General features: G+C 45.6%; 1 protein-coding gene and 1 long non-coding RNA gene across 4 annotated transcripts in view; one reads left to right on the forward strand and one right to left on the reverse strand.

Annotated features, from left to right (window-relative positions):
- The window catches only part of LOC144501208 (uncharacterized), a 136,627-nt gene that overhangs the window by 11,424 nt on the left and 101,097 nt on the right, over positions 1–24,106 (reverse strand). For both annotated transcript variants that reach the window (XR_013499071.1, XR_013499070.1), the window contains exon 4: positions 5,988–6,162. This is a non-coding gene — a long non-coding RNA (uncharacterized LOC144501208). The remainder of the gene's footprint in view (positions 1–5,987; positions 6,163–24,106) is intronic.
- Positions 4,523–24,106, forward strand: part of LOC144501188 (sideroflexin-5-like) — a 220,688-nt gene continuing 201,104 nt past the window's right edge. Inside the window, exons 1-2 of one of the 2 annotated variants that reach the window (XM_078224621.1) lie at positions 4,523–4,718; positions 11,468–11,536. In XM_078224621.1, the coding sequence (XP_078080747.1) occupies positions 4,659–4,718; positions 11,468–11,536 (129 nt within the window). In that variant the 5' untranslated portion in view covers positions 4,523–4,658. The remainder of the gene's footprint in view (positions 4,719–11,467; positions 11,537–24,106) is intronic. The other variant, XM_078224630.1, reaches the window with a different exon arrangement.

The following is a 24,106-nucleotide window of genomic DNA, read 5'->3' on the forward strand; positions in this document are numbered from 1 at the left end:
TGAATGGCCTCCTGTACTGTAGGGATTCTATAACTGAAGGTCGATGAGCGAAATGTCAGTTTGTTTTTAAAAAGGACCGAGCAGGCTCAGTAACAATGCCTAAACCAAAAGTGCATTTAAAGTATAAAGTTAAGGGAAGCAAAGCACTACAGAGAGAATGTGGTTGGAAAACAATTTCAAAGGTCAGGATTCCGCAATCAAAAAGTTGGAATTCTGCCAAAATGAATTTCTCATCCCTTCAATTACTGGAAAAGCTTTTATACATCATTACTTTCTCTTTAATGAAATTTAGCAATTGGGAAAAATGCTGGAAATCCACAGCTTGTTGGACAGAATCCATGATGAGGACAAGTCTACATGTTGTGTATTAATCAATCCTCTCAATGCTAATTATATTTATGTAGTCAAAAGGTAATGTGCCTTGACTTGCTGTGTATTTAACTCCTGCTCGCCACCCATTGTCTTGCTATATTGTACATTGGCTCCCAGTCAAATAATGTCTTGATAAAAACATAGAACATAGAACATTACAGCGCAGAACAGGCCCTTCGGCCCACGATGTTGCACCGACCAGTTAAAAAAAAAACTGTGACCCTCCAACCTAAACCAATTTCTTTTCGTCCATGAACCTATCTACGGATCTCTTAAACGCCCCCAAACTAGGCGCATTTACAACTGATGCTGGCAGGGCATTCCAATCCCTCACCACCCTCTGGGTAAAGAACCTACCCCTGACATCGGTTCTATAACTACCCCCCCTCAATTTAAAGCCATGCCCCCTCGTGCTGGATTTCTCCATCAGAGGAAAAAGGCTATCACTATCCACCCTATCTAAACCTCTAATCATCTTATATGTTTCAATAAGATGTTTCATAGAAATTAGAAGCAGGAGTAGGCCACTTGGCCCTGCGAGCCTGCTCCGCCATTCATTTTGATCATGGCTGATCAGCAAATTCAATATCCTGATCCCCTTTCCCCCATATCCCTTGCTTCATTAGCCCCTATATCTAATTTCTTCTTGATTTTAACATTCTCATACTTGTTTTCAAGTCCATGGCCTTATCCATGCCTATATCTGTAATCTTTAGTGCAGTAACCTTCCAAAATCTCTGTACTCCTCCAATTCAGCTGTTCTGTGCATTCCTGATTTTAAATCACTTCATCATTGATGGCCAAACTATCAGCTGGGGTTGACAGTGCCATAGGGAATAGTGGGGCTGACAAGGCCATGGAGGGAAAATTGGTGAGCGTTATGTTCCTACCCCTCTGGTCTGCCCTGGACCTCATCTTTCCCAACCTCAGGGCATATATATTGACCGGTTCAGGTCCAGGGAGTTGGCCATGAGTCCATTATCAACACTAGCCTGGAACCCTCCCACCCCGCAACTACCCACTTGCCAGAGCCATGAAATTCAGAGGGCAGTGCCAGCCAGTACTTCCTAGTGGATGACTCTGGGCTCAGTCACAAAAGAAACATAGAAGGACATTCGGCCGATTAAGCCTACCAATAAGACCTTGCCTGATCTGATTCGTCATAGATGTTTGTGATTGCGATTTCAACTCCACTTTCCTGCCTGCCCCCAATAAGCATTGGGCGGCACGGTAGCACAGTGGTTAGCACTGCTGCTTCACATCTCCAGCGACCTGGGTTCGATTCCCAGCTTGGGTCACTGGCTGTGTGGAGTTTGCACATTCTCCTCGTGTCTGCGTGGGTTTCCTCCGGGTGCTCCGGTTTCCTTCCACAGTCCAAAGATGTGCAGGTTAGGTTGACTGGCCATGCTAAAGTTGTCCCTTAGTGTCCTGAGATGCGTAGATTAGAGGGATTAGCGGGTAAATATGTAGGGATATGGGGGAGGGCCTGGGTGGAATTGTGGTCGGTGCACACTCGATGGGCCAGATGGCCTCTTTCTGCACTGTAGGGCTTCTATGATTCTAACTACCCATCACCCTCTCAAAAATTTACTGAATAAATCCAATGACCAAAATCAAAGACAAATAATCGTCTGGGAAGCCCCTGTGGGATGCTGAATTCTGTGACAGTCCCCATAAATCCAAGCCAGCTGGACACCCCAGGTTGACCAACAATTTGAGCTCTAATGAAGGCTCATTCAACCTCATCCAGACCATGGGTGGCAGGATGACACAGTGGTTGGCACTGTTGCCTCACAATGCCAGAGACTCGGGTTCGATCCCCAGTTTGGGTCACTGTCTGCATGGAGTCTGCATGTTCTCCCCGTGTCAAAGAACAAAGAACAAAGAACAGTACAGCACAGGAAACAGGCCCTTCGACCCTCCAAGCCTGTGCCGCTCCTTGGTCCAACTAGACCAATCATTTGTATCCCTCCATTCCCAGGCTGCTCATGTGACTATCCAGGTAAGTCTTAAACGATGTCAGCGTGCCTGCCTCCACCACCCTACTTGGCAGCGCATTCCAGGCCCCCACCACCCTCTGTGTAAAAAACGTCCCTCTGATGTCTGAGTTATACTTCGCCCCTCTCAGCTTGAGCCCGTGACCCCTCGTGATCGTCACCTCCGACCTGGGAAAAAGCTTCCCACTGTTCACCCTATCTATACCCTTCATAATCTTGTATACCTCTATTAGATCTCCCCTCATTCTCCGTCTTTCCAAGGAGAACAACCCCAGTCTACCCAATCTCTCCTCATAGCTAAGACCCTCCATACCAGGCAACATCCTGGTAAACCTTCTCTGCACTCTCTCCAATGCCTCCACGTCCTTCTGGTAGTGCGGCGACCAGAACTGGACGCAGTACTCCAAATGTGGCCTAACCAGCGTTCTATACAGCTGCATCATCAGACTCCAGCTTTTATACTCTATACCCCGTCCTATAAAGGCAAGCATACCATATGCCTTCTTCACCACCTTCTCCACCTGTGTTGCCACCTTCAAGGATTTGTGGACTTGCACACCTAGGTCCCTCTGTGTTTCTATACTCCTGATGACTCTGCCATTTATTGTATAACTCCTCCCTACATTATTTCTTCAAAAATGCATCACTTCGCATTTATCCGGATTAAATTCCATCTGCCACCTCTCCGCCCAATTTTCCAGCCTATCTATATCCTGCTGTATTGCCCGACAATGCTCTTCGCTATCCGCAATTCCAGCCATCTTCGTGTCATCCGCAAACTTGCTGGTAACACCAGTTACACCTTCTTCCAAATCATTTATATATATCACAAATAGCAGAGGTCCCAGTACAGAGCCCTGCGGAACACCACTGGTTACAGACCTCCAGCCGGAAAAAGACCCTTCGACCACTACCCTCTGTCTCCTATGGCCAAGCCAGTTCTCCACCCATCGAGCCACTTCTCCTTGTATCCCATGAGCCTTAACCTTCTTAACCAACCTGCCATGTGGGACTTTGTCAAATGCCTTACTGAAATCCATATAGACGACATCCACGGCCCTTCCTTCATCAACCGTTTTTGTCACTTATAGAACATAGAACAGTACAGCACAGAACAGGCCCTTCGGCCCACGATGTTGTGCCGACCTTCATCTGAAACCAAGATCAAGCTATCCCACTCCCTACCATCCTGGTGTGCTCCATGTGCCTATCCAATAACCGCTTAAATGTTCCTAAAGTGTCTGACTCCACTATCACTGCAGGCAGTCCATTCCACACCCCAACCACTCTCTGCGTGAAGAGCCTACCTCTGATATCCTTCCTATATCTCCCACCATGAACCCTATAGTTATGCCAAAAAACTCCACCAAATTTGTAAGGCACGACCTCCCTCTTACAAAACCATGCTGTCTGTCACTAATGAGATTGTTCCGTTCTAAATGCACATACATCCTGTCTCTAAGAATCCTCTCCAACAACTTCCCTACCACGGACGTCAAGCTCACCGGCCTATAATTTCCTGGGTTATCCCTGCTACCCTTCTTAAACAACGGGACCACATTCGCTATCCTCCAATCCTCCAATCCTGTGTCGACGTGGGTTTCCTCCGGGTGCTCCGGTTTCCTCCCAGTTTGAAAGACATGCGGGTTAGGTGCATTGGCCATGCTAAATTCCCTCTCAGTGTACCCAAACAGAGCGTGGCAACGAGGGGGATTTCACAGTAACTTCATTGCAGTGTTAATGTAAGCCTACTTGTGGTGCTAATAAATGAACTTTAAAAAAACAGATGCAAAACTTTGGCTCTATTTCCTCTCAGTAGCTATGATGTGGAGGCGCTGGCGTTGGACTGGGGTGGGCATGGTAAGAAGTCTCACAACACCAGGTTAAAGTCCAACAGGTTTATTTGGAATCATGAGCTCCTTCATCGGGTGAGTGGACCCCTAACTCCAGCTTTATTTTTTTCGAGCAACAATTCCTCATTTCATGGGATTGAGTCCACTGTGCCTCGTTCTGGATTTCAGGAATAGAGGAGGAGGACCTCCAAGTAATTTGGAACATTAACATCCTGCGCATGCGCACCAACCCGTTTAACCCCCCCCCCCCAGGCTGGAGCACGACGGGAAATGTAGTCCTGCCGCCCTTCACCCCGCCTACAACTTCCGGTGTGTACCTTGGTCCCCGCCCCCGCCCAGGGGAAAAGAGGGCTGGACTCCGGCCGCCTTCAAACTGGGAGGAGCCGGGAACACTATTTAAAGATTAATGATTTGAAGCGCGGAGTTACCTGTTGGAATGGCAGCCTCAAGGGGGGATTACCCTCCGTTCGAGCTGGGGAAGTCGCGCTTCGATCAGGTAAAGCTGCCATAGGTTTGAACTCTCTCCCTCTCGCTGACTCCCTTCCTCCGAGCGCGAGGCCGGGGTCGCGCGAGCGCCGTTCAAAACACAACCGCCGTGCCAAGCCACGCCCTCCCATTCTCTCCGCTCCGATTGGGCGAGGGCCACCCGGCCGGACCCGCCCCCTCTTCCGTGCTCGGTTCGCCATTGGCTGCACCGTTTGTCCATCATTAAAGTGGCGTGTCGATTCGTGTGTGGCGTTTTTTTTTCCCCTTAAAGGTGCAGGGCAAACTCAGCTCAGGGCCAGAGACTCTCCACAGTGCAGAAAGAGGCCATCCGGCCCATCGAGTCTGCACTCACCCTCTGAAAGTGTATCCCGCCCCTTTACCTTATCCCTCCTTTTGAAGGAGCAGTAAGAAGTCTCACAACACCAGGTTAAAGTCCAACAGGTTTATTTGGTAACACTCAGAGCTTTGACAAAGGGTCGTCTGGACTCGAAACGTCAGCTCTTTTCCCTCCTTACAGATGCTGCCAGACCTGCTGAGATTTTCCAGCATTTTCTCTTTTGGTTTCAGATTCCAGCATCTTTGCTTTTATCCCAATAACTCTGCACACTTGCCATGGCTAATGCACCTAACTTACACACCACACCTTTGCACTGTGGGAGGAAACTGAAGCTCATTTCTTCCTTTGAATTTTAGAAAAGTTTTTATTTATTAGTGTCACAAGTAGGCTTACATTAACACTGCAATGAAGTTACTGTGAAAATCCCCTAGTTGCCACACTCGGGCACCTGTTCGAACAAAGAACAAAGAACAATACAGCACAGGAACAGGCCCTTCGGCCCTCCAAGCCCGCGCCGCTCCCCGGTCCAGGATTGAATCCTGAATCCAGGATCCCCGCCCAATTTTCCAGCCTATCTACATACCAATATCCTATCCACCGAGCTGTCCCTCACAGCTACGATGCTTTGTTCATTACAACCGTTCGGGTACGCTGAGGTTGAATTTAGCATAGCTAACCAGCACGTCTTTCAGACTGTGTGAAACCTGAGGAAACACACAGGGAGAATATGCAGACTCCGCACGGACAGTGACCCAAGCCGGAATTGAACCCAGGTCCCTGGTGCTTTGAGGCAGCAGTACCACTTGGGCTGATCAACTTGCCACACAATTGCCAGACTATGTCCACCTCCAACAAGAGAGGATCTAGCTATTGCCGATTCTCAATCGAAGCAAGACTTCTCTGCTCCTGTATTCAAGTCCTCTTGCAATAAAGGTAACATACCATTAGTCTTCCTGATTACTTGATGCACCTGTTGCATCAGTATCAAGACAAAGCAGCCCTCTTGATCGGCAGCGCTTCCACAAACATTCACTTCCAGTGACGGCACTGTGTACCTTCCACAAGATGCATTGCAGCAACTCACCAAGGTTCCTTCGGCTGCACCTTCCACTACCATCTATAAGAACAAGGAAAGCAGATCCCTGAGAACACCAACTGTGAGTTCCCCTCCAAGTATATTTGTGCAACAATATACTGTTGCTAGATCAAAATCTTGTAACACCCTCCCTAACAGCATTGTGGATGTACCTACACCCTGTGGACTGCAGCTGTTCAAGGAAGCGGCCCACCACCACCTTCTCCAGGGCAACTGGGGATGAACAATGAATGCTGGCCTAGCCAGTGGCACCCATATCCTGACATTCTGTGATAGGATATGTTTTTTTAAAACCAAAGTATGGGACAGAAAGAAGGAGGCCGTGTGGAGTCTGCTCTGCTGTCCTTATGCAGTAAATGCAGAGCCAGTAAATGCTCCCTTGGCCCAGTGCTAGTCTTTGAATCCGTTTTGTGTGTTCATGCTCCATCCTTAAGGACTTTAGTGTTTTGGCGACCATTTATCTGCCAGTCAACAGGCTGAAGCAGATGGTGGAGGCTCATAGGATCTCGCTCTTCCCAGAATGGCTGCTGTATTTCCTACAGTGCAACAGTTAGGCGTGTTTCGAAATACTTCATTGGCTGTAAAGCCCTTTTTAGGACATCCCAAGGTTGTCAGTGTTGCTGTAGAAATGCAATCCTCCTTAATTCTTTAAAGTTTTTTTTTTAACTGAAAGAAATCAGAACCAAATTTTATAATGACAGTTCCTGAATCCTGGCATTAAAATGTTAAATCTATGTTAATAATGTAATGAAACATCCCACAGCATTTCACAAAGCGAAATGTGATACTGAAGTAAGTAAAAAGATGCTAGATGACCAAAGGTTGATTTAAAGACATAGGTTTTAAGGAGCATCTTGAGATGGAAAGTGAGCTGGAGACATTTAGAAATGGAATTCCAGAGCTTGGGGCCCAGGCAACTGAAGGCATGGCCACTAATGATGGAGAAATAATAACTGGAAATGCACAGGAGGCCAGATTTAGTAGAGCACAGATATCTTGGAGAGACTGAAGGAGATCAGAGATGTGGGAAGGGCCATGGAGAGAGAAGGTGAATTTGGGTGATGATACAGAGGTGAAATAGGTGGTCTTGGTGATGCTGTGAATATGTGGTCAGAAACTCCTCCGGGTCAAATATTATCCCAATGTTGCAAACAGACGAAGTGTTGGCTGAGATTGTGTGCTCTGGAGTGGAGCTTGAACTTATAGCATTTAGATGTCAACATGAGACTGCTACCCACTGAGCCAAGACTGTCACCATGAAGATGACAGTCACCTAGTTACAGGAAGGATGTAAATAAGATTGAAAGAGTGCAGAGAAGGTTCACAAGGATGTTGCCGGGACTTGAGAAGCTGAGTTACAGAGAGAGATTGAATAGATTGGGACTTTATTCCCTGGAGCGTAGAAGATTGAGGGGAGATTTGATAGAGGTGTATAAGATTTTGATGGGTATAGATAGAGTGAATGCAAGCAAGCTTTTTCCGCTGAGGCTAGGGGAGAAAAAAACCAGAGGGCATGGGTTAAGGGTGAAAGGAGAAAAGTTTAAAGGGAATATTAGGGGGGGCTTCTTCACGCAGAGAGTGGTGGGAGTGTGGAATGAGCTGCCAGATAAAGTGGTAAATGCAGGGTCACTTTTAACATTTAAGAAAAACTTGGACTGGTTCATGGATGAGGGGTGTGGAGGGATATGGTCCAAGTGCAGGTCAGTGGGACTAGGCATAAAATGGTTCGGCACAGACAAGAAGGGCCAAAAGGCCTGTTTCTGAGCTGTAATTTTCTATGGTTCTATGGTTCTAAGATGCTTCAGATTACATTTTTAAGAAAGTCACTCAAGGGATGTGGGCATTGCTGGCTAGGCCAGCATTTATTACCCATCCCTCATTGCCCTTAAGGTGGTGGTGAGCTGCCTTCATGAGCTGTTGCAGTCCATTTGATGTAGGTACACTGTGTGTGCTGTTAGGGAGAGAGTTCCAGGATTTTGACCCAGCGACAGTGAAGGAATGGCAATAGATTTCCAAGTGAGGATGGTGAGTGACTTGGAGGGGAACTTTATAGTATATTGTCCAGTCTTCCTCATTGAAAAATGGTGTTTCTACCATGCTTCAACTTTGCTCACAGTGAATCATTGGAAAGGGTGCAAAGAGCTGCAACAGCTGTCGTCACGAGTATTGAAACAATAATTAACGAGGAGGCTAAAGAGCAAAACCTTGGAAAAATGCAGGGGCATGAGCAAAATGCAATCTTTTTAACCATATAGTGGTGAAGGAGGACCATGAGAGGATTTGGAGGATGTGATTAGAGAATACACTTTTGTAGTTCAATGGTTGTGTTTCTGAACTAGAAACTGAGTTCAAATTTCAACATGCTAAATTATGAAGTTGAACGGAGTAAATTTTGTAGTTAGTACCATAACAAATTGAAAGAAGGGCATGCAGTCTCACAGTCCCTTCACCATCTTGGGACAGCTTAAAGCACTTTACAGTTAATGTGGTACTTCCAAAATGTAGTGACTGTTGTGCAACAATAAGACAAGTGATCATTGAAGTTCCACACAAGACGGGGACTTGCCAACCCTATCTGGCCTGACTGTGTAATCCAGTCTACAGATGTGTTAAACTCTTAATGCAGCAGAAGTAGCCTAGCAATCCCAGCCACTCAGCGGTACAGTTGCTTATAACAAGATAGAAGCATAAATGTGACCTTGCCAAGGTCAAAGCACTTAGACTTAAAGATAATTATTGAAACAAAGGGATAACTAATTTAAGAAATAAGTCACTTTGTGGTGTTAACATTTTTGGAATAAATGTGATCTAGTCCAATATGCCTAGCCAATCACTGCTGTAAATGAGAATTCTGACAGAAAAGAGATGGTCACAAAATGTAAGGAATGTATGCTTTGTTTTTTTTTAAAAATCCACTGGCCTTCTGCAGGGAATGGAATTTGTCACTACACCCTGCCAGCCAATTTGCGTGAACTTTTTTTTTGGGTTGTTTTGCCTAATATCATCTTCTGCAGCTCTGTGTCAAACCTTTTAGTTTGATAATGTTTGCAAAATGCCTTGGAATGTTTTATTCCCTTAAGGGTGCTGTCTAATGATAAATGTTATTAAATCATTGGTGGCTATGCCTACAACTACCTAGGCCTGAAGCAAAACCTCTCTGACTTTCTTTCCTCCTTTTTAGGTTCTTTAAACTTACACCTGTGGGCAGCACGGTGGCACAGTGGTTAGCACTGCTGCTTCACAGTGCCAGTTCGATTCCAGACTTGGGTCACTGTCTGTGTGGAGTTTGCACGTTCTCCCCGTGTCTGCGTGGGTTTCCTCCAGGTGCTCCGGTTTCCTCCCACATTCTGAGAGACGTGCTGGTTAGCTGGATTGGCCATACTAAATTCTCCCTCAGTGTTACCCGAACAGGCGCCGGACTGTGGCGACGAGGGGAATTTCACAGTAACTCCATTGCAGTGTTAATGTAAGCCTTACTTGTGACTAATAAATCATTTGCCCTGTTATCTTTATCGTGTCAAACTCCAATTATGCACCTGTGAAGCTTCTTGGGACACTTCACTACATTAAAGGTGCTTTTAAATGCAAGTATTGGTATCTATCCATCTCATATGGAAAGACAAGGGCAGCAGATACATGGGAAAAATACCCCCTCCAAGCCACTCACCATCCAGATTTGAAACAATATTACCAGTGTATATATGAAACTATATTACCATTCATCAGCTAAAATTGACTGTGGTTGGGTCAAATTTCTTCAGCCAGAGGGTGGTGAATCTGTGCAATTCATTGCCACAGAAGGCTGTGGATGCCACATTATTGAGTGTATTTAAGACACAGATAGATAGGTTCTTGATTGGTAACGGGATCAAAGGTTACAGGGAAAAGGCGAGAGATTGGGGTTGAGAAACATCAGCCATGATTGAATAGCGGAGCAGACTCGATTAGCTGAATGGCTTAATTCTGCTCCTATATCTTATGGTCTTAAAATCCTTGAACTTCTTTCCTAACAGCATTGTAGATGTACTTACACCATATGGACTGCAACAGTTCAAGAAGGAAGCTCATCACCACCTTCTCGAGGGCATGTAGGAATGGGCAATAAATGCTGACCTAATCGCACCTCTTGAGCAAATAATAATAGTGGTTAGCACTACTGCCTCACAGCGCCAGGAACCCAGGTTCAATTCCAGCCTTGAGTGACTGTGTGGAGTTTGCACATTCTTCCATTGTCTGTATAGGTTTCCTCCGGGTGCTCTGATTAAATTATGCTGGTTAGGTGCATTGGCCCTGCTAAATTGCCCCTTTGTGGCCAAAGATGTGTAGATTAGGGGGTTAGCAGGGTAAATGTGTGGGGTTATGGGGATGGGGTATGGGCCTGGGTAAGATGCTCTGTTGGAGAATTGGTGTAGACTCGATGGGCTGAATACTCTCCTGCACTGTTGGGATTCTATGACAAAAAAAAACAAGATTGTGCAAAGCATTCACAAAACTGCTCAATCTCAAATGCTACACTCTCTCCACAAGATTATCACCCAGTTCTATTCATAGAACATAGAACATAGAACATTACAGCGCAGAACAGGCCCTTCGGCCCACGATGTTGCACCGACCAGTTAAAAAAAAAAAAAACTCATGTAATCCTTTTGGAACCATAGTTCACACCTTTTGGCACTTTAAGACTTATCAGGAATCCATTGTCCACCATACGTAGACACTATTGTCTCCAAATCTCTGCTCTGTCCCATGCTATAAACCTCTGTAACGCCACTCCATCCTTGTACACCTCCATTGATGACCGATCATTGATGCCAAGTCTCATTTTGAAATTCCACCCTGGCGTCGCTGACTTTAGCTTTGTAAGTTCCTTCAGTTTGCGGTTCTTGTCCTCTGCTTTGTGGATAATGTGTCCCCGCTGGTTACCGATTCCACCATTGAGGGGGTAGCCTTCAGCTATCACAACCTTATTCTCTGGAATGCTGCGAATGTTGAGCTTTGCTGGGTCCCTTCTCGTCTAAAAGACTCCTATCTTCCTCGCCATGTTTTCAATCATCTCTTGAACTGTTGCTTGACATTATTTTGCCCTGGGACATTTCTGCATTATATAAATGCAAATTGCTGTTTCAGAATGCTGAATGTTTGTGAAATGCTAACTGAATTACATTGAAATCTAGTCCTTTGGGAGATTTTCAAAGCAACACTTACCTGAGGTTTTTTTTAATGCTGACAAACTTATTGTACATTTATTTCACATTTTCCACATTTGTGGGTTACACTGTTATCTCTCCAATTTTAAATGAATATTTCTGATTTTTTTTTTTTCCAGTCTACTTTTCATGGACGGTTCCGACATTTCCTGGATATCATTGATCCCCGGACTCTGTTTGTCACTGAGGTACTCTGTATAGTGTATGTTTTATAAGCTCTCTTCAATTCTTGCAATGGAGGAAGCAATCCACCCAGCTCACTCCATCCATAGCCCATGTATACTTGACCAATAGATACCATTAATCTCCTCCCACAGCCCATGTACAAACTACCAAATCATTGATTCCATCCTTTTATTTGTTCGCTCTATTAGGCCTCCCCCCAGCTTCTGTTTTTCCAGTGAAAACAATCCTAGTTTATTCAACCTCATAGCCGACACCCTCGGGACCAGACAACATCCTGGTTAACCTTTTACTGAACTCTCTCCAAAGCTTCCACATCCTTCTGATAATGTGTTGACCAGAACTGCACGCAATGCTCCAAATGCAGCCTAACCAAAGTTTTATATAGCTGCAACATGATTTCCCAACTCTTGTACTCAATGCCCCAGCTGATGAAGGCAAGCGTGCCATATGCCTTCTTAATCACCTTGGCCACCTGTGTTGCCACTTTTAGGAAACCGTGGACCTGCATCCCTCTGTATGTTAATGTTCCTAAGGGTTCTGCCATTTACAGTATAGTTCATGCCTGAATTTAATCCTACAAAATGCATCACCTTACATTTGTCCAGATTAAACCCCATCTGCCATTTCTGTGCCCAAGTCTCCAATCTATCTATATCCTGTTGCATCATCTGACAATCCTCGGGACTATCAGAAACTCCGCCAATCTTCGTGTCACCCGCATACTCCTTATACACCTATGACTGTGTGTGATTAAATTCCCCTCCAATTCGATTTTCAAGTTTGTTGATGACACCACCATAGTGGGTCGGATCTCAAACAATGACGAGACAGAGTACAGGAATGAGATAGAGAATCTGGTGAACTGGTGTGACAATAATCTCTCCCTCAGTGTCAACAAAACGAGGGAGATTGTCACCGACTTCAGGAAGCATAAAGGAGAACATACTTCAACGTACAGAAGTCTACATCAACGGGGATGAAGTAGAAAGGATCGAAAGCTTCATTTTTTTAGGTGTCCAGATCTCCAACAACCTGTCCTGGTCCCCCCATGCCGACACTATAGTTAAGAAAGCCCACCAACACCTCTACTTTCTTAGAAGATGAAGGAAATTTGGCATGTCAGCTACGACCCTCACACAGAAAGCATTCTTTCTGGTTGTATCACAGCTTGGTATGGCTCCTGTTCTGCCCAAGACCGCTAGAAGCTACAAAAGGTCGTGAATGTCGCCCAGTGCTTTACGCAAACTAGCCTCCCATCTATTGATTCCGTCTACACTTCCCATTGCCTCGGCAAAGCAGCCAGCATAATCAAGAACCCCATCCACCAAGATAGGTCCATTCAAAAATCTGATGGCAGCAGGGAAGAAGCTGTTCTTGAGTCGGTTGGTACGTGACCTCAGACTTTTGTATCTTTTTCCCGAAGGAAGAGAGAATGTGCAGGCCCCTTTTATAGTTTCTTGCGTCTTGGGCAGAGCAGGAGCCATACCAAGCTGTGATACAACTAGAAAGAATGCTTTCTATGGCGCATCTGTAAAAGTTGGTGAGTCGTAGCTGACATGTTAAATTTCCTTAGTCTTCTGAGAAAGTAGAGGTATTGGTGGGCTTTCTTAACTATAGTGTCGGCATGGGAGGACCAGAACAGGTTGTTGGAGATCTGGACACCTAAAAACATGAAACTTTCGACAATTTTTACTTCGTCCCTGTTGATGTAGACAGGGGCATGTTCTCCACTATGCTTCCTGAAGTCGATGACAATCTCCTTCGTTTTGTTGACAGAGGGAGAGATTATTGTTGCCGCACCAGTTCATCGGTTCTCTATCTCATTCCTGTACTCTGTCTCGTCATTGTTGGCGGTCCAACTCACTACGGTGGTGTCGTCAGCAAACTTGAAAATCGAATTGAAGGGCAATTTGGCCACACAGTCATAGGTGTATCAGGAGTATAGTAGGGGGCTGGGAACACAGCCTTGTGGGGCACCAGTGTTGAGGATGATCGTGGAGGAGGTGTTGTTGCCGACCCTTACTGATTGTGGTCTGTGAGTTCGGAAGTTTAGGATCCGGTGGCAGAAGGAGGAGCCGAGGTCCAGGCCATGGAGTTTGGAGATGAGTTTCGTAGGAAATATAGGAGTTTCGTACTTGTGACACCAATAATCAATTTTGGCTAAGTGTTCAAAGAAATGAAAGTTCTGATCAGGTTATTAGGGAAATCTTTTCACTGATGGTAAACTGGCAACTCGAAAGCGTAAATTTAAGATTATAGCATCTCAAGCATGAATGAAGATAATGGGTAGTGGATATATATTTGCAAACTACGTTTTAAAAGGTAATGAGAAGTGAGCAGGAGCATGAAGCTCATTGACTAGCTCCTTGAGATGGGCTGAATGGCCCTGTGCCCTGCCTGGAACAGTAGTGGACTCGTCAGCATTAAGGGCATTTAAAGGGTCATTGGATAAACATATGGATGATATTGGAATAGTGTAGGTTAGATGGGCTTTAGATTGGTTTCACAGGTCGGCGCAACATTGAGGGCCAAAGGGCCTGTACTGCGCTGTAATGTTCTATGTTCTATGTCCTGCGCTGTGAAATTCTATTATTCTCAAAAACCCACACTAATGATCTTGACTTTCTCCCAAGTTTTCTCTGCATACTGGAAAGACTGTTTCCATAAGCACATCAACTCTTTTAGATCTGAAACCTGTGGTCTTGCAAATTTCTGTGGGCTCAGTTAAATGCGCAAGGTTAACTATTGCTGCTAAAGCTGGAAAATAATCCACCTGAGATCACATGGGATGCCCATAACCTCCTTTCAAAAATTAGACCAAAGTGTAGCTGCCGAAGTAATCATTTATTCATGTACTGATGAACCAAAGCTATAAGGTACAGCTCAATCCTTAGATTTCAGAACATTTGTCAAAATGCCATTTGTTACAAGATAATTTCATACACAGCGGAACAGATCAATGGAAAAATCCCAACGGCCTTCATTATTATCTAGTTTTCACAGCACTAGTTTTAATTTTGAGTACTTTGTTTTGAAAATACTGTGAGCTGAAGGTTGCTATTCCTCCTATTGCTTAATCTTCATCTTTGTTCTGAACAGAGAACAAAGAAAATTACAGCACAGGAACGGGCCCTTCGGCCCTCCAAGCCTGCACCGACCATGCTGCCCGACTGAACTAAAACCCCCTACCTTTCCGGGGACCATATCCCTCCATTCCCATCCTATTCATGTATTTGTCAAGACACCCCTTAAAAGTCACTACCGTATCTGCTTCCACTACCTCCCCCGGCAACGAGTTCCAGGCACCCACCACCCTCTGTAAAAAAAAAAAAAGCTTGCCTTGTACATCTTTTAAACCTTGCCCCCCACACCTTAAACCTATGCCCCCGAGTAATTGACTCTTCCATCCAGGGGAAAAAGCTTCTGACTATCCATGCCCCTCCATAATCTTTTAGACTTCTATCAGGTCACCCCTCAACCTCCATTGTTCCAGTGAGAACAAACCAACCTCTCCTCATAGCTAATGCCCTCCATACCAGGCAACATCCTGGTAAATCTTTTCTGTACCCTCTCCAAAGCCTCCACATTCTTCTCATCGTGTGGTGACCAGAATTGAACACGATATTCCAAGTACGGCCTAACTAAGGTTCTATAAAACTGCAACATGATTTGCCAATTTTTAAACTCAATGCCCCGGCCGATGAAGGCAAACATGCCGTATGCCTTCTTGACTACCTTGTCCACCTGTGTTGCCACTTTCAGTAACCTGTTACCTGTACACCCAGATCCCTCTGCCTATCAGTACTCTTAAGGGTTCTGCCATTTACTGTATATTTCCTGTCTGTATTAGACCTTCTAAAATGCAATACCTCACATTTGCCTGGATTAAACACCATCTGCCATCTCTCCGCCCAAGTCTCCAACCGATCTGTATCCTCTGACAGACTTCATCGCTATCTGCAAATCCACCAACCTTTGTCGTCCGCAAACTTACTAATCAAACCAGTTACATTTTCCTCCAAATCATTTTTATATATATAATAATATATATACAACAGCAAAGGTCCCAGCACTGACCCCTGAGGAACGCCAGTTGTCACAGCCCTCCATTCAGAAACGCACACTTCCCCTGCTACACTCTGTCTTCTATGATCTAGATGTGGAGATGCAGGCATTGGACTGGGGTAAATACAGTAAGAAGTCTCACAACACCAGGTTAAAGTCCAACAGGTTTATTTGGTAGCAGAAGCCACTAGCTTTTGGAGCGCTGCTCACCTGATGAAGGAGCAGCGCTCCGAAAGCTAGTGGCATGTGCTACCAAATAAACCTGTTGGACTTTAACATGGTGTTGTGAGACTTCGTTCTATGACCGAGCCAGCTCACCTTTGATCGCATGCGACTTCATCTTCTGCACCAGTGTGCCATGAGGGACCTTGTCAAAGGCCTTACTGAAGTCCATGTAGGCAACATCCACTGCCCTATCTTCATCAATCATCTTCATCACTTCCTCTCAAAACTCGATCAAGTTAGTGAGACATGACCTCCCCTTTACAAAACCATGTTGCCTCTCGCTAATACGTCCACTTATTTCCAAGTGGGAGTAAATCCTGTCTCGAAGAATCCTCCCCAATAATTTCCCTACCACTGATGTAAGGCTCACCGGCCTGTAATTACCTAGATTATTTTTTGCTACCCTTCTTAAACAAAGGAGCAACATTGGCTATTCTCCAATCCTTTGTGGCCTCGCCTGTAGCCAGTGAGGATACAAAGATTCCTCTCAAGGCCCCAGCAATTTCCTCCCTTGCCTCTCTCCGTATTCTGGGGTATATCCCATCAGGCCCTGAGGACTTGTCGACCTTAATGTTTCTCAAGAACCCCAATACCACCTCCTTTTTGATCTCAACATGACCCAAACTATCTACACACCCTTTCCCAGACTCACCATCCATACTGACGCAAAGTACGGAATACTGACACAAAGTTCTGGTGGCACTTAAGTTATTCAGTTTTCTTTCCTGGACTGTAAATGTTGACAAAAGATTAAAAGCACTTGTCAGTACATTGTGAATTGAAATCCTGCTGAAACGGATGCTGATTATGCAGCATCTGCAGATGCTCGAGAAAGCACGCTGGCACAGAATTAAAACTGAGGGTGGAATTTACCGCTGTGCTGCCCCCTCCCCCCCCCCCCCCCCCCCCCCCCTAGCCGCGCCAACACCACTCCTCTGCACCCCCGCCCTTCCCCAGCCATGCCACCAACTCTGCATTACAAACCCACATGTTGTCAGTGACCCTTATTCCTTTTAGGAATAGAAGAAGGACCAGTCAATCTCTTGAGCCTAAACCTTCTAATCAGGCCAGTCTGTATTTTAACTATCGATCCAAACTCAGCTCTTTCGACTTCTGTTCCTTAGAAATATAGCAAATTCCATTTACAATGCACATACTCGGTCATCTATCCAAATCTGGTGTCCCACCCACTCTTCCGGTTCAGTTACACGTCCTGTGCCTAGCGATATTTCTGAGGAGTCTGGGGATCAATTGAAAACTTGAAAATCATGATGGTCGATTTTTGCTGGACAAGAGTATTTAGGGCTATGGAAACCATATGGGTAGATGATTAAAATATAGGTATAGTGACACGGGCTGGTGGCAGGGTGGCTAGCAATGCCAGGGTGGTGGCCTCCTTTCCTGATTCTGGGTCTCAATCAGTCAGTCCTTTTAGTGCCTTTGCATGTGGTGTATCTCACCCCCATTCCCAGTGAGTCTGATGCCTGCCGCAAAGCAAATTGAATGCCAGCAGCAGCAGGCGGCCCTTACTGAAAGGGATAAAGGTCAGTGACAAAGTGTGGCTTTGCAAAGCACCCGCTTTGTTGCAAGGTAAGTGTGCAAGGTTCACTCTGGACACCTTGGGCGAGATTCTCATGTCTCCACTGGCCGGGGCCTCCCCCATTATTGGCAGATGGGGGAGGGAGAATTTGGTGGGAGCCCAAAAATAATTTTCATGCCAGCATGAATTTACAGTGGGAGTTTCCAGTGTTGGTGGCTGTATTGGGAATTCTGCTGGAGGCTGTTGTGAAACCGATTTGCATCGAAGTCCTGACTGGAAACCCCCCAATGTAGCATACAGAAGTCAGAACTTATTGAAGAAGGCCTGGGACTGCCTTCAAAGTTGGGATTGGAGGCTACCAGTGATCACTGGACCATTTCTCCCCCCCCCCCCCCCCCCGACTCCCCCTGCCCCCCCCCCCCCCCCCCCCCCCCCACCAACACACAAACACTAGTGGGTAGGGACGGAGGGTGTCTGTCAGGTTCCAGCTTCCATGTCATAGGACAGACCCATCTTCCAGCCTCAGTGTTTCCGGAGGTCCGTTTTCTTCCCCCCACCCCGCCCCTGCCACTGGACTTAGTCCCATACCAAAAAAAAAGGCCACTGTGAGAAGATAAAAGTGAAGGTAAGAGTTTTATAAATTTTCTTAAATAATTTAATTGGTGCTCGAAATGTCAGTCAGTGGGAGCAACAAGTGCCACACTTGTGAGATGTGGGAGATCCATGACGCTTCCAGTGTCTCGGACAACTACGTCTGCAGAAAGTGCACCCAATTGCAGCTCCTTACTGACCGCATGGCTAGGTTGGAGCAGCAGCTGGGTGCACTTGGGAGCATGAAGGAGGCGGAAAGCGTCATAGATAGGAGCTTTAGAGACGTGGCCACACCCAAGGTGCAGGCAGATGGATGGGTGACCACTAGAAGGGGCAGGCAGTCAGTGCAGGAATCCCCTGTGACCATCGCCCTCTCTAACAAGTATACCATTTTGGATACTGTTGGGGGGGATGGCCTATTGGGATAACAGTAACAGCAGCCAAAGCAGTGGCACCATGGCTGGCTCTGTTGTTAAGCAGGAAGAGACAAAAAGCACCAGAGCAAAAGTTATAGGGGACTCGATAGAGATACAGATAGGATGTGAAAGAGACTCCAGGATGGGATGTTGCCTCCCTTGTGCCAGGGTCCAGGATGTCTCTGAACGGGTAGAAAGCATTCTGAAGGGAGAGGGTGAACAGCCAGAGGTCATGGTACATATTGGTACCAACGACATGGGGAGGGAGAGTGATGAGGTCCTGCAGCAGCAGTTTAGGGAGTTAGGTAGAAAGTTTAAAAAGCAGGACCTCTAGGGTTGTAATCTCAGGATTACTCCCTGTGCCACGTGCCAGTGAGGCGAGGAATAGGAAGATAGTGCAGCTCAACACGTGGCTAAACAGCTGGTGTAGAAGGGAGGGTTTCAGATATCTGGACCATTGGGGTCTCTTCCAGGGCAGGTGGGACCTGCACAAGACGGATGGGTTGAATCTAAACGGAAAGGCATAAATATTCTGGCCAGGAGGTTTGTTAGTGTCACACGGGAGGATTTAAACTAGTTTGGCAGGGGGGGTGGGAACCAAAGCAAAGGTGAATTAGCTGAAGGGGAACAGGACAGTAGGGCCAGTAAGACTCAGAAAGAGCAGGCAGGATGTAGTTGCTAATCAAAGAGGGTCTGGTGGATTGAAGTGCATTTCTTTCAATGCGAGAAGTGTAACAGGTAAGGCAGATGAACTTAGTTCCAATTACTAATCCAAGCTCTATGATGTTGTTGCCAATACAGAGACTTAGTTAAGGGAAGGACAGGATTGGCAGTTTAACATTCTAGGATACAGATGTTTCAGGCAGGATAGAGGGGGATGTAAAAGGGGTGGAGGACTTGCACTACTGGTTCAGGAGAATACCATGGCTGCACTGCGGGAGGCACCTCAAAGGGCTCATACAGCGAGGCAATCTGAGTGGAGCTCAGGAATAGGAAGAGTGTCGTCACAATGTTGGGGGTTTACTATAGGCCGCCCAACGGTCAGCAGGAGATAGAGGAACAGATATGTAGGCAGATTTTGGCAAGGTGTAAAACTAATAACAGGGTTGTTGTGGTGGGAGATTTTAACTTCCCCTATATTGACTGGGACTCACTTAGTACTCGGGGTGTGGATGAGGCAGGGTTTGTAAGGAGCATCCAGGAAGGCTTCTTGAAACAGTATGTAGATAGTCCAATTAGGGAAGGGGCCATACTGGACCTGGTATTGGGGAATGAGCCCGGCCAGGTGGTCGATGTTTCAGTGGGGGAGCAGTTCTGGAACAGTGACCACAATTCAGTAAGCTTTAAGGTACTGATGGATAACGATAAATGTAGTCCTCAAGTTAAGCTGCTAAATTGGGGGAAGGCTAATTATGACAAAATTATTCAGGAACTGAAGAATGTTGATTTGGGGGTAGATGTTTGAGGGCAAATCAACATCTGGCATGTGAGAGGCTTTCAAGTGTGAGCAGATAGGGATTCAGGACCGGCACATTCCTGTACGGATGAAGGATGAGTATGGCAAGTTTTGGGAACCTTGGATAACAAGAGATATTGTGAGCTTAGTCAAAGAGAAAGGAAGTATTTGTCAAAGCTAGAAGGCTGGGAACACACGAAGCAAGTGTGGAATACAAGGAAAGTAGAAAGAAACTTAAACAAGGAGTAAGGAGGGCTAAAAGGGGTCACGAAAAGTCATTGGCCAGCGGGATTAAGGAAAATCCCAAAGCTTTTTATACACATATAAAGAGCAAGAGGGTAGCCAGGGAGAGGGTGGGCCCACTCAAGGACAGGGAGGGGAATCTATGCGTGGAGCCAGAGGAAATGAGTGTATTATATGAGTACTTTGCGTCAATATTCACCAAAGCAAAGGACTTGGTGGCTGATGAGTCTGGAAAAGGGTGTGTAGATAGTTTGAGTCATGTTGAGATCAAAAAGGAGGAGGTATTGGGGTTCTTGAGAAACATTAAGGTAGACGAGTCCCCAGGGCCTGATGGGATATACCCCAGAATACTGAGAGAGGCAAGGAAGGAAATTGTTGGGGCCTTGAGAGAAATCTTTGTATCATCACTGGCTCAGGGAAGGTCCCAGAGTATTGGAGAATAGCCAATGTTGTTCCTTTGTTTCAGAAGGGTAGCAAGAATAATCCAGATAATTACAGGCCAGTGAGCCTTGCATCAATGGTAGGGAAATTATTGGAGAGGATTCTTCGAGACAGGATTTATTCCCACTTGGAAATAAGTGGACGTATTAGCGAGAGGCAACATAGTTTTGTGAAGGGTAGGTCGTGTCTCACTAACTTGATGGAGTTTTTTGAGGAAATGACGAAGATGATTGATGAGGGTCGGGCAGTGGATGTTGTCTACATGGACTTCAGTAAGGCCTTTGACAAGGTCCCTCATGGCAGACTGATGCAGAAGGTGAAGTCGCATGGGATCAGAGGTGAGTTAGCAAGGTGGATACAAAACTGGCTCAGTCAAAGAAGACAGGGCAGCAGTGGAAGGGTGCGTTTCTGAATGGAGGGCTGTGACAAGTGGTGTTCCTCAGGGATCAGTGCTGGGACCTTTGCTGTTTGTAATATATATAAATGATTTGGAGGAAAATATAACTGATTTGATAAGTAAATTTGCAGACGACACAAAGGTTGGTGGAATTGCAGATAGTGACGAGGACGATCGGAGGATACAGCAGGATATAGATCGGTTGGAGACTTGGGCAGAGAGATGGCAGATGGAGTTTAATCTGGACAAATGTGAGGTAATGCATTTTGGAAGGTCGAATACAGATAGGAAATATACAGTAAATGGCAGAACCCTTAAGAGTATTGATAGAGGGATCTGGGTGTACAGGTACACAGGTCACTGAAAGTGGCAATGCAGGTGGAGAAGGTAGTCAAGAAGGCATACGGCATGCTTGCCTTCATCCGCCGGGGCATTGAGTTTAAAAATTGGCAAGTCATATTGCAGCTTTGTAGAACCTTAGTTCTTGGAATACACTTGGAATATAGCGTTCAATTCTGGTCGCCACACTACCAGATGGATATGGAGGCTTTGGGGATGGTACAGAAAAGATTTACCAGAACGTTGCCTGGTATGGAGGGCATTAGCTATGAGGAGAGGTTGGATAAACTTGGTTTGTTCTCACTGGAATGACGGAGGTTGAGGGGTGGCCTGAAAGAAGTCTACAAGATTATGAGGGGCATGGACAGAGTGGACAGTCAGAAGCTTTTTCCCAGGGTGGAAGAGTCAATTACTAGGTTTAAGGTGTGAGGGGCAAGGTTTATAGGAGATGTACGAGGCAGGTTTTTTTACACAGAGGTTGGTGGGTGCCTGGAACTCGCTGCTGGGGGAGGTAGTGGAAGCAGATGCGGTAGTGGCTTTTAAGGAGCATCTTGACAAATATATGAATAGGATGGAAATGGAGGGATATGGTCTCCAGAAGGGTTGGGGTTTTAGTTAAGTGGGGCAGCATGGTCGGTGTAGGCTTGGAGGGCCGAAAGGCCTGTTCCTGTGCTGTAACATACTTTGTTCTTTGTCCTGTGCTGTAATTTTCTTTGTTCTTTATTTCAATGGGAGATTTCTGTCCCTGTGTTTCTCTGAGTTTGTGATTTCTATGAGTTGGATAATCTTGGGCTTGAGGATACTCAGATTTTCCAACTCTAGTTGGACAATTTTAATTGGTGGATTCAGCACATCAGTGCTCCATGATCCCTCCTGCGTGGTGCCCTGCCTTTCAACACTTTCAATTAAACTGCATTTTTATTCCTCCAATTCCAATTGTTATTTTATTCCCCTAATGAGTTTTCTCTTGGATTGTTCAGAGCACTGTCTGGGAGGTTAATATTAATTTTCTCAAGACTTTTGGGCAATCCAGGAGGACTGGCAATCCTGGTGGGTGCTTGTAGCATTACAAGTTTTTAAAATTCTGGTGTCCATGGACTCGAGGGTAAAGGAAAAACTTGTTGTATTCCTATCCCTAATCACTCCCTGTGGTCCTACCAAGTATTTGTGTGAACACACGTGATTTTGGTTTGTTTGTGAAGCACCCCAAGGTTGATTAGGCTGCCAATCATAGAGTCTTCCTTACAAAACTGACAGGAGAAGACAAATTGGTTCATCAAGCATTCCCCATACTACCAGGGTATCATGACTAAACACTGCTTCCCTCATTCTTAGACTTCTAAGTAGCAAGTAACACTCATGCCAGACAAAGGCCAGGCAAAGACCAAATCCAACAATAGCGAATCTAATCACCATCCCTTGACACTCACTGACGTTCCCGTTGCTGAATTCTGTCACCATCAACACCCTAGGGTCGCCATTATCGCTCGTGATGAATCTCTGCCAGTCAGATACTCGTCCAGGTCCATCGTGTACACGGTAGAGGCTGGCCAGATGGACCAAGAAAAGGAAGCTGCACTCCAATAAGACTAAACCTATTTTCTGGGTCGGATTAAACTGTTTTTGTATAAATGGATTCTACACTGGATATATTATGCCTCACAGTATTTCTTGTTTCACATTCAGTTTGGCACCAAATTTCTGCCTCTCTTAATGAAAAAGCCCCACGCTGTGTATTAACAGTCTGTCTGTCGAAATGTCATCTGGAATAAATTAGAGCAGTAAAAATACCTGGAGCAGCTGCTCAGCACTCCTGTTGGTGGTTAATTAACCCACATTAAAAACATAATTCCAGTAATTTCATCTTCTCACTTCTCTAAACCAACACATCCTTCATCAACCCCTATTAGAAAAAAAATCTGGGAGCCCTTTTGTGGCTGTATTGTCAGAAGATTGTGTCTGCAGACTCCAAGGAAGCTCGAAGGTCATCCTTATTGGCCTCTGTGGTGGTAATTTGCCACTGATCTGTAAATTGCTTGTTTGAAGTAGGCTGCAATCTTTTGCTTCTAAAATTACAGTCGTTCACAGCATGATATTCGGGAGATTGGACAAGGACTGGAACTGAGAGGATTCTGTCTGCAAGATTTATCTTAATGAGGGATATCAGAGAGGTCTTTTAGATAATGTTCATTTATATTGGTTGATTCTGACATCCTCAATTCTGTTTTTGTGGCTGCCGGGGCAAGCATAATATAGGAACTAATAGATTGAAAAAAGTCCATCTAGCTTGTCTTCAACCATCCTGATACTGGCATGATACAACAATAATGAAGTTGTTGACTCATCAGTGCAATCAATCTCTATCAATTAGTTTACAGCACACAGAGACATGAAGCGAGGAGAACCCCCAGTGGTGGAGAGCTTTGGGAACAATGAGTCTAAAGTCACCAATTCTACCCAAACCTGTTACACTTGCCATACGTCATGTTTCAATTTCCTCACATACCTTAATGCATTATAGCTGATACACATCCTGCTCCTGCCTGGCAGGCTCATTCCTACCCCATGTTAAGTACAGCCCTGACCGTGCACAATCATGTAATTGGGCAGTGTCCAATATTTTGTATTTATACCAGGGGCAAAGGACACAACAGAGATTTGGAAAGGACATCTCCATGGCTTATCACTAGAAGCCTCGGTCGTTTTAAAAACATCCAGATTTTTCTTTTATAAAGGAAATGTTCTGGGCCTGGTTCAGATAGTATTATGTTTGTCAAGTTCTGCGACCACATGCCATGCTGTCTGTTTCTGGGTAATGTGTTCCCTAAACCCCAGAGGTGGCATTGCAATCCAACCACT

This window comes from Mustelus asterias, chromosome 1, assembly GCF_964213995.1.
Source record: "Mustelus asterias chromosome 1, sMusAst1.hap1.1, whole genome shotgun sequence".
Lineage (NCBI taxonomy): Eukaryota > Metazoa > Chordata > Chondrichthyes > Carcharhiniformes > Triakidae > Mustelus > Mustelus asterias.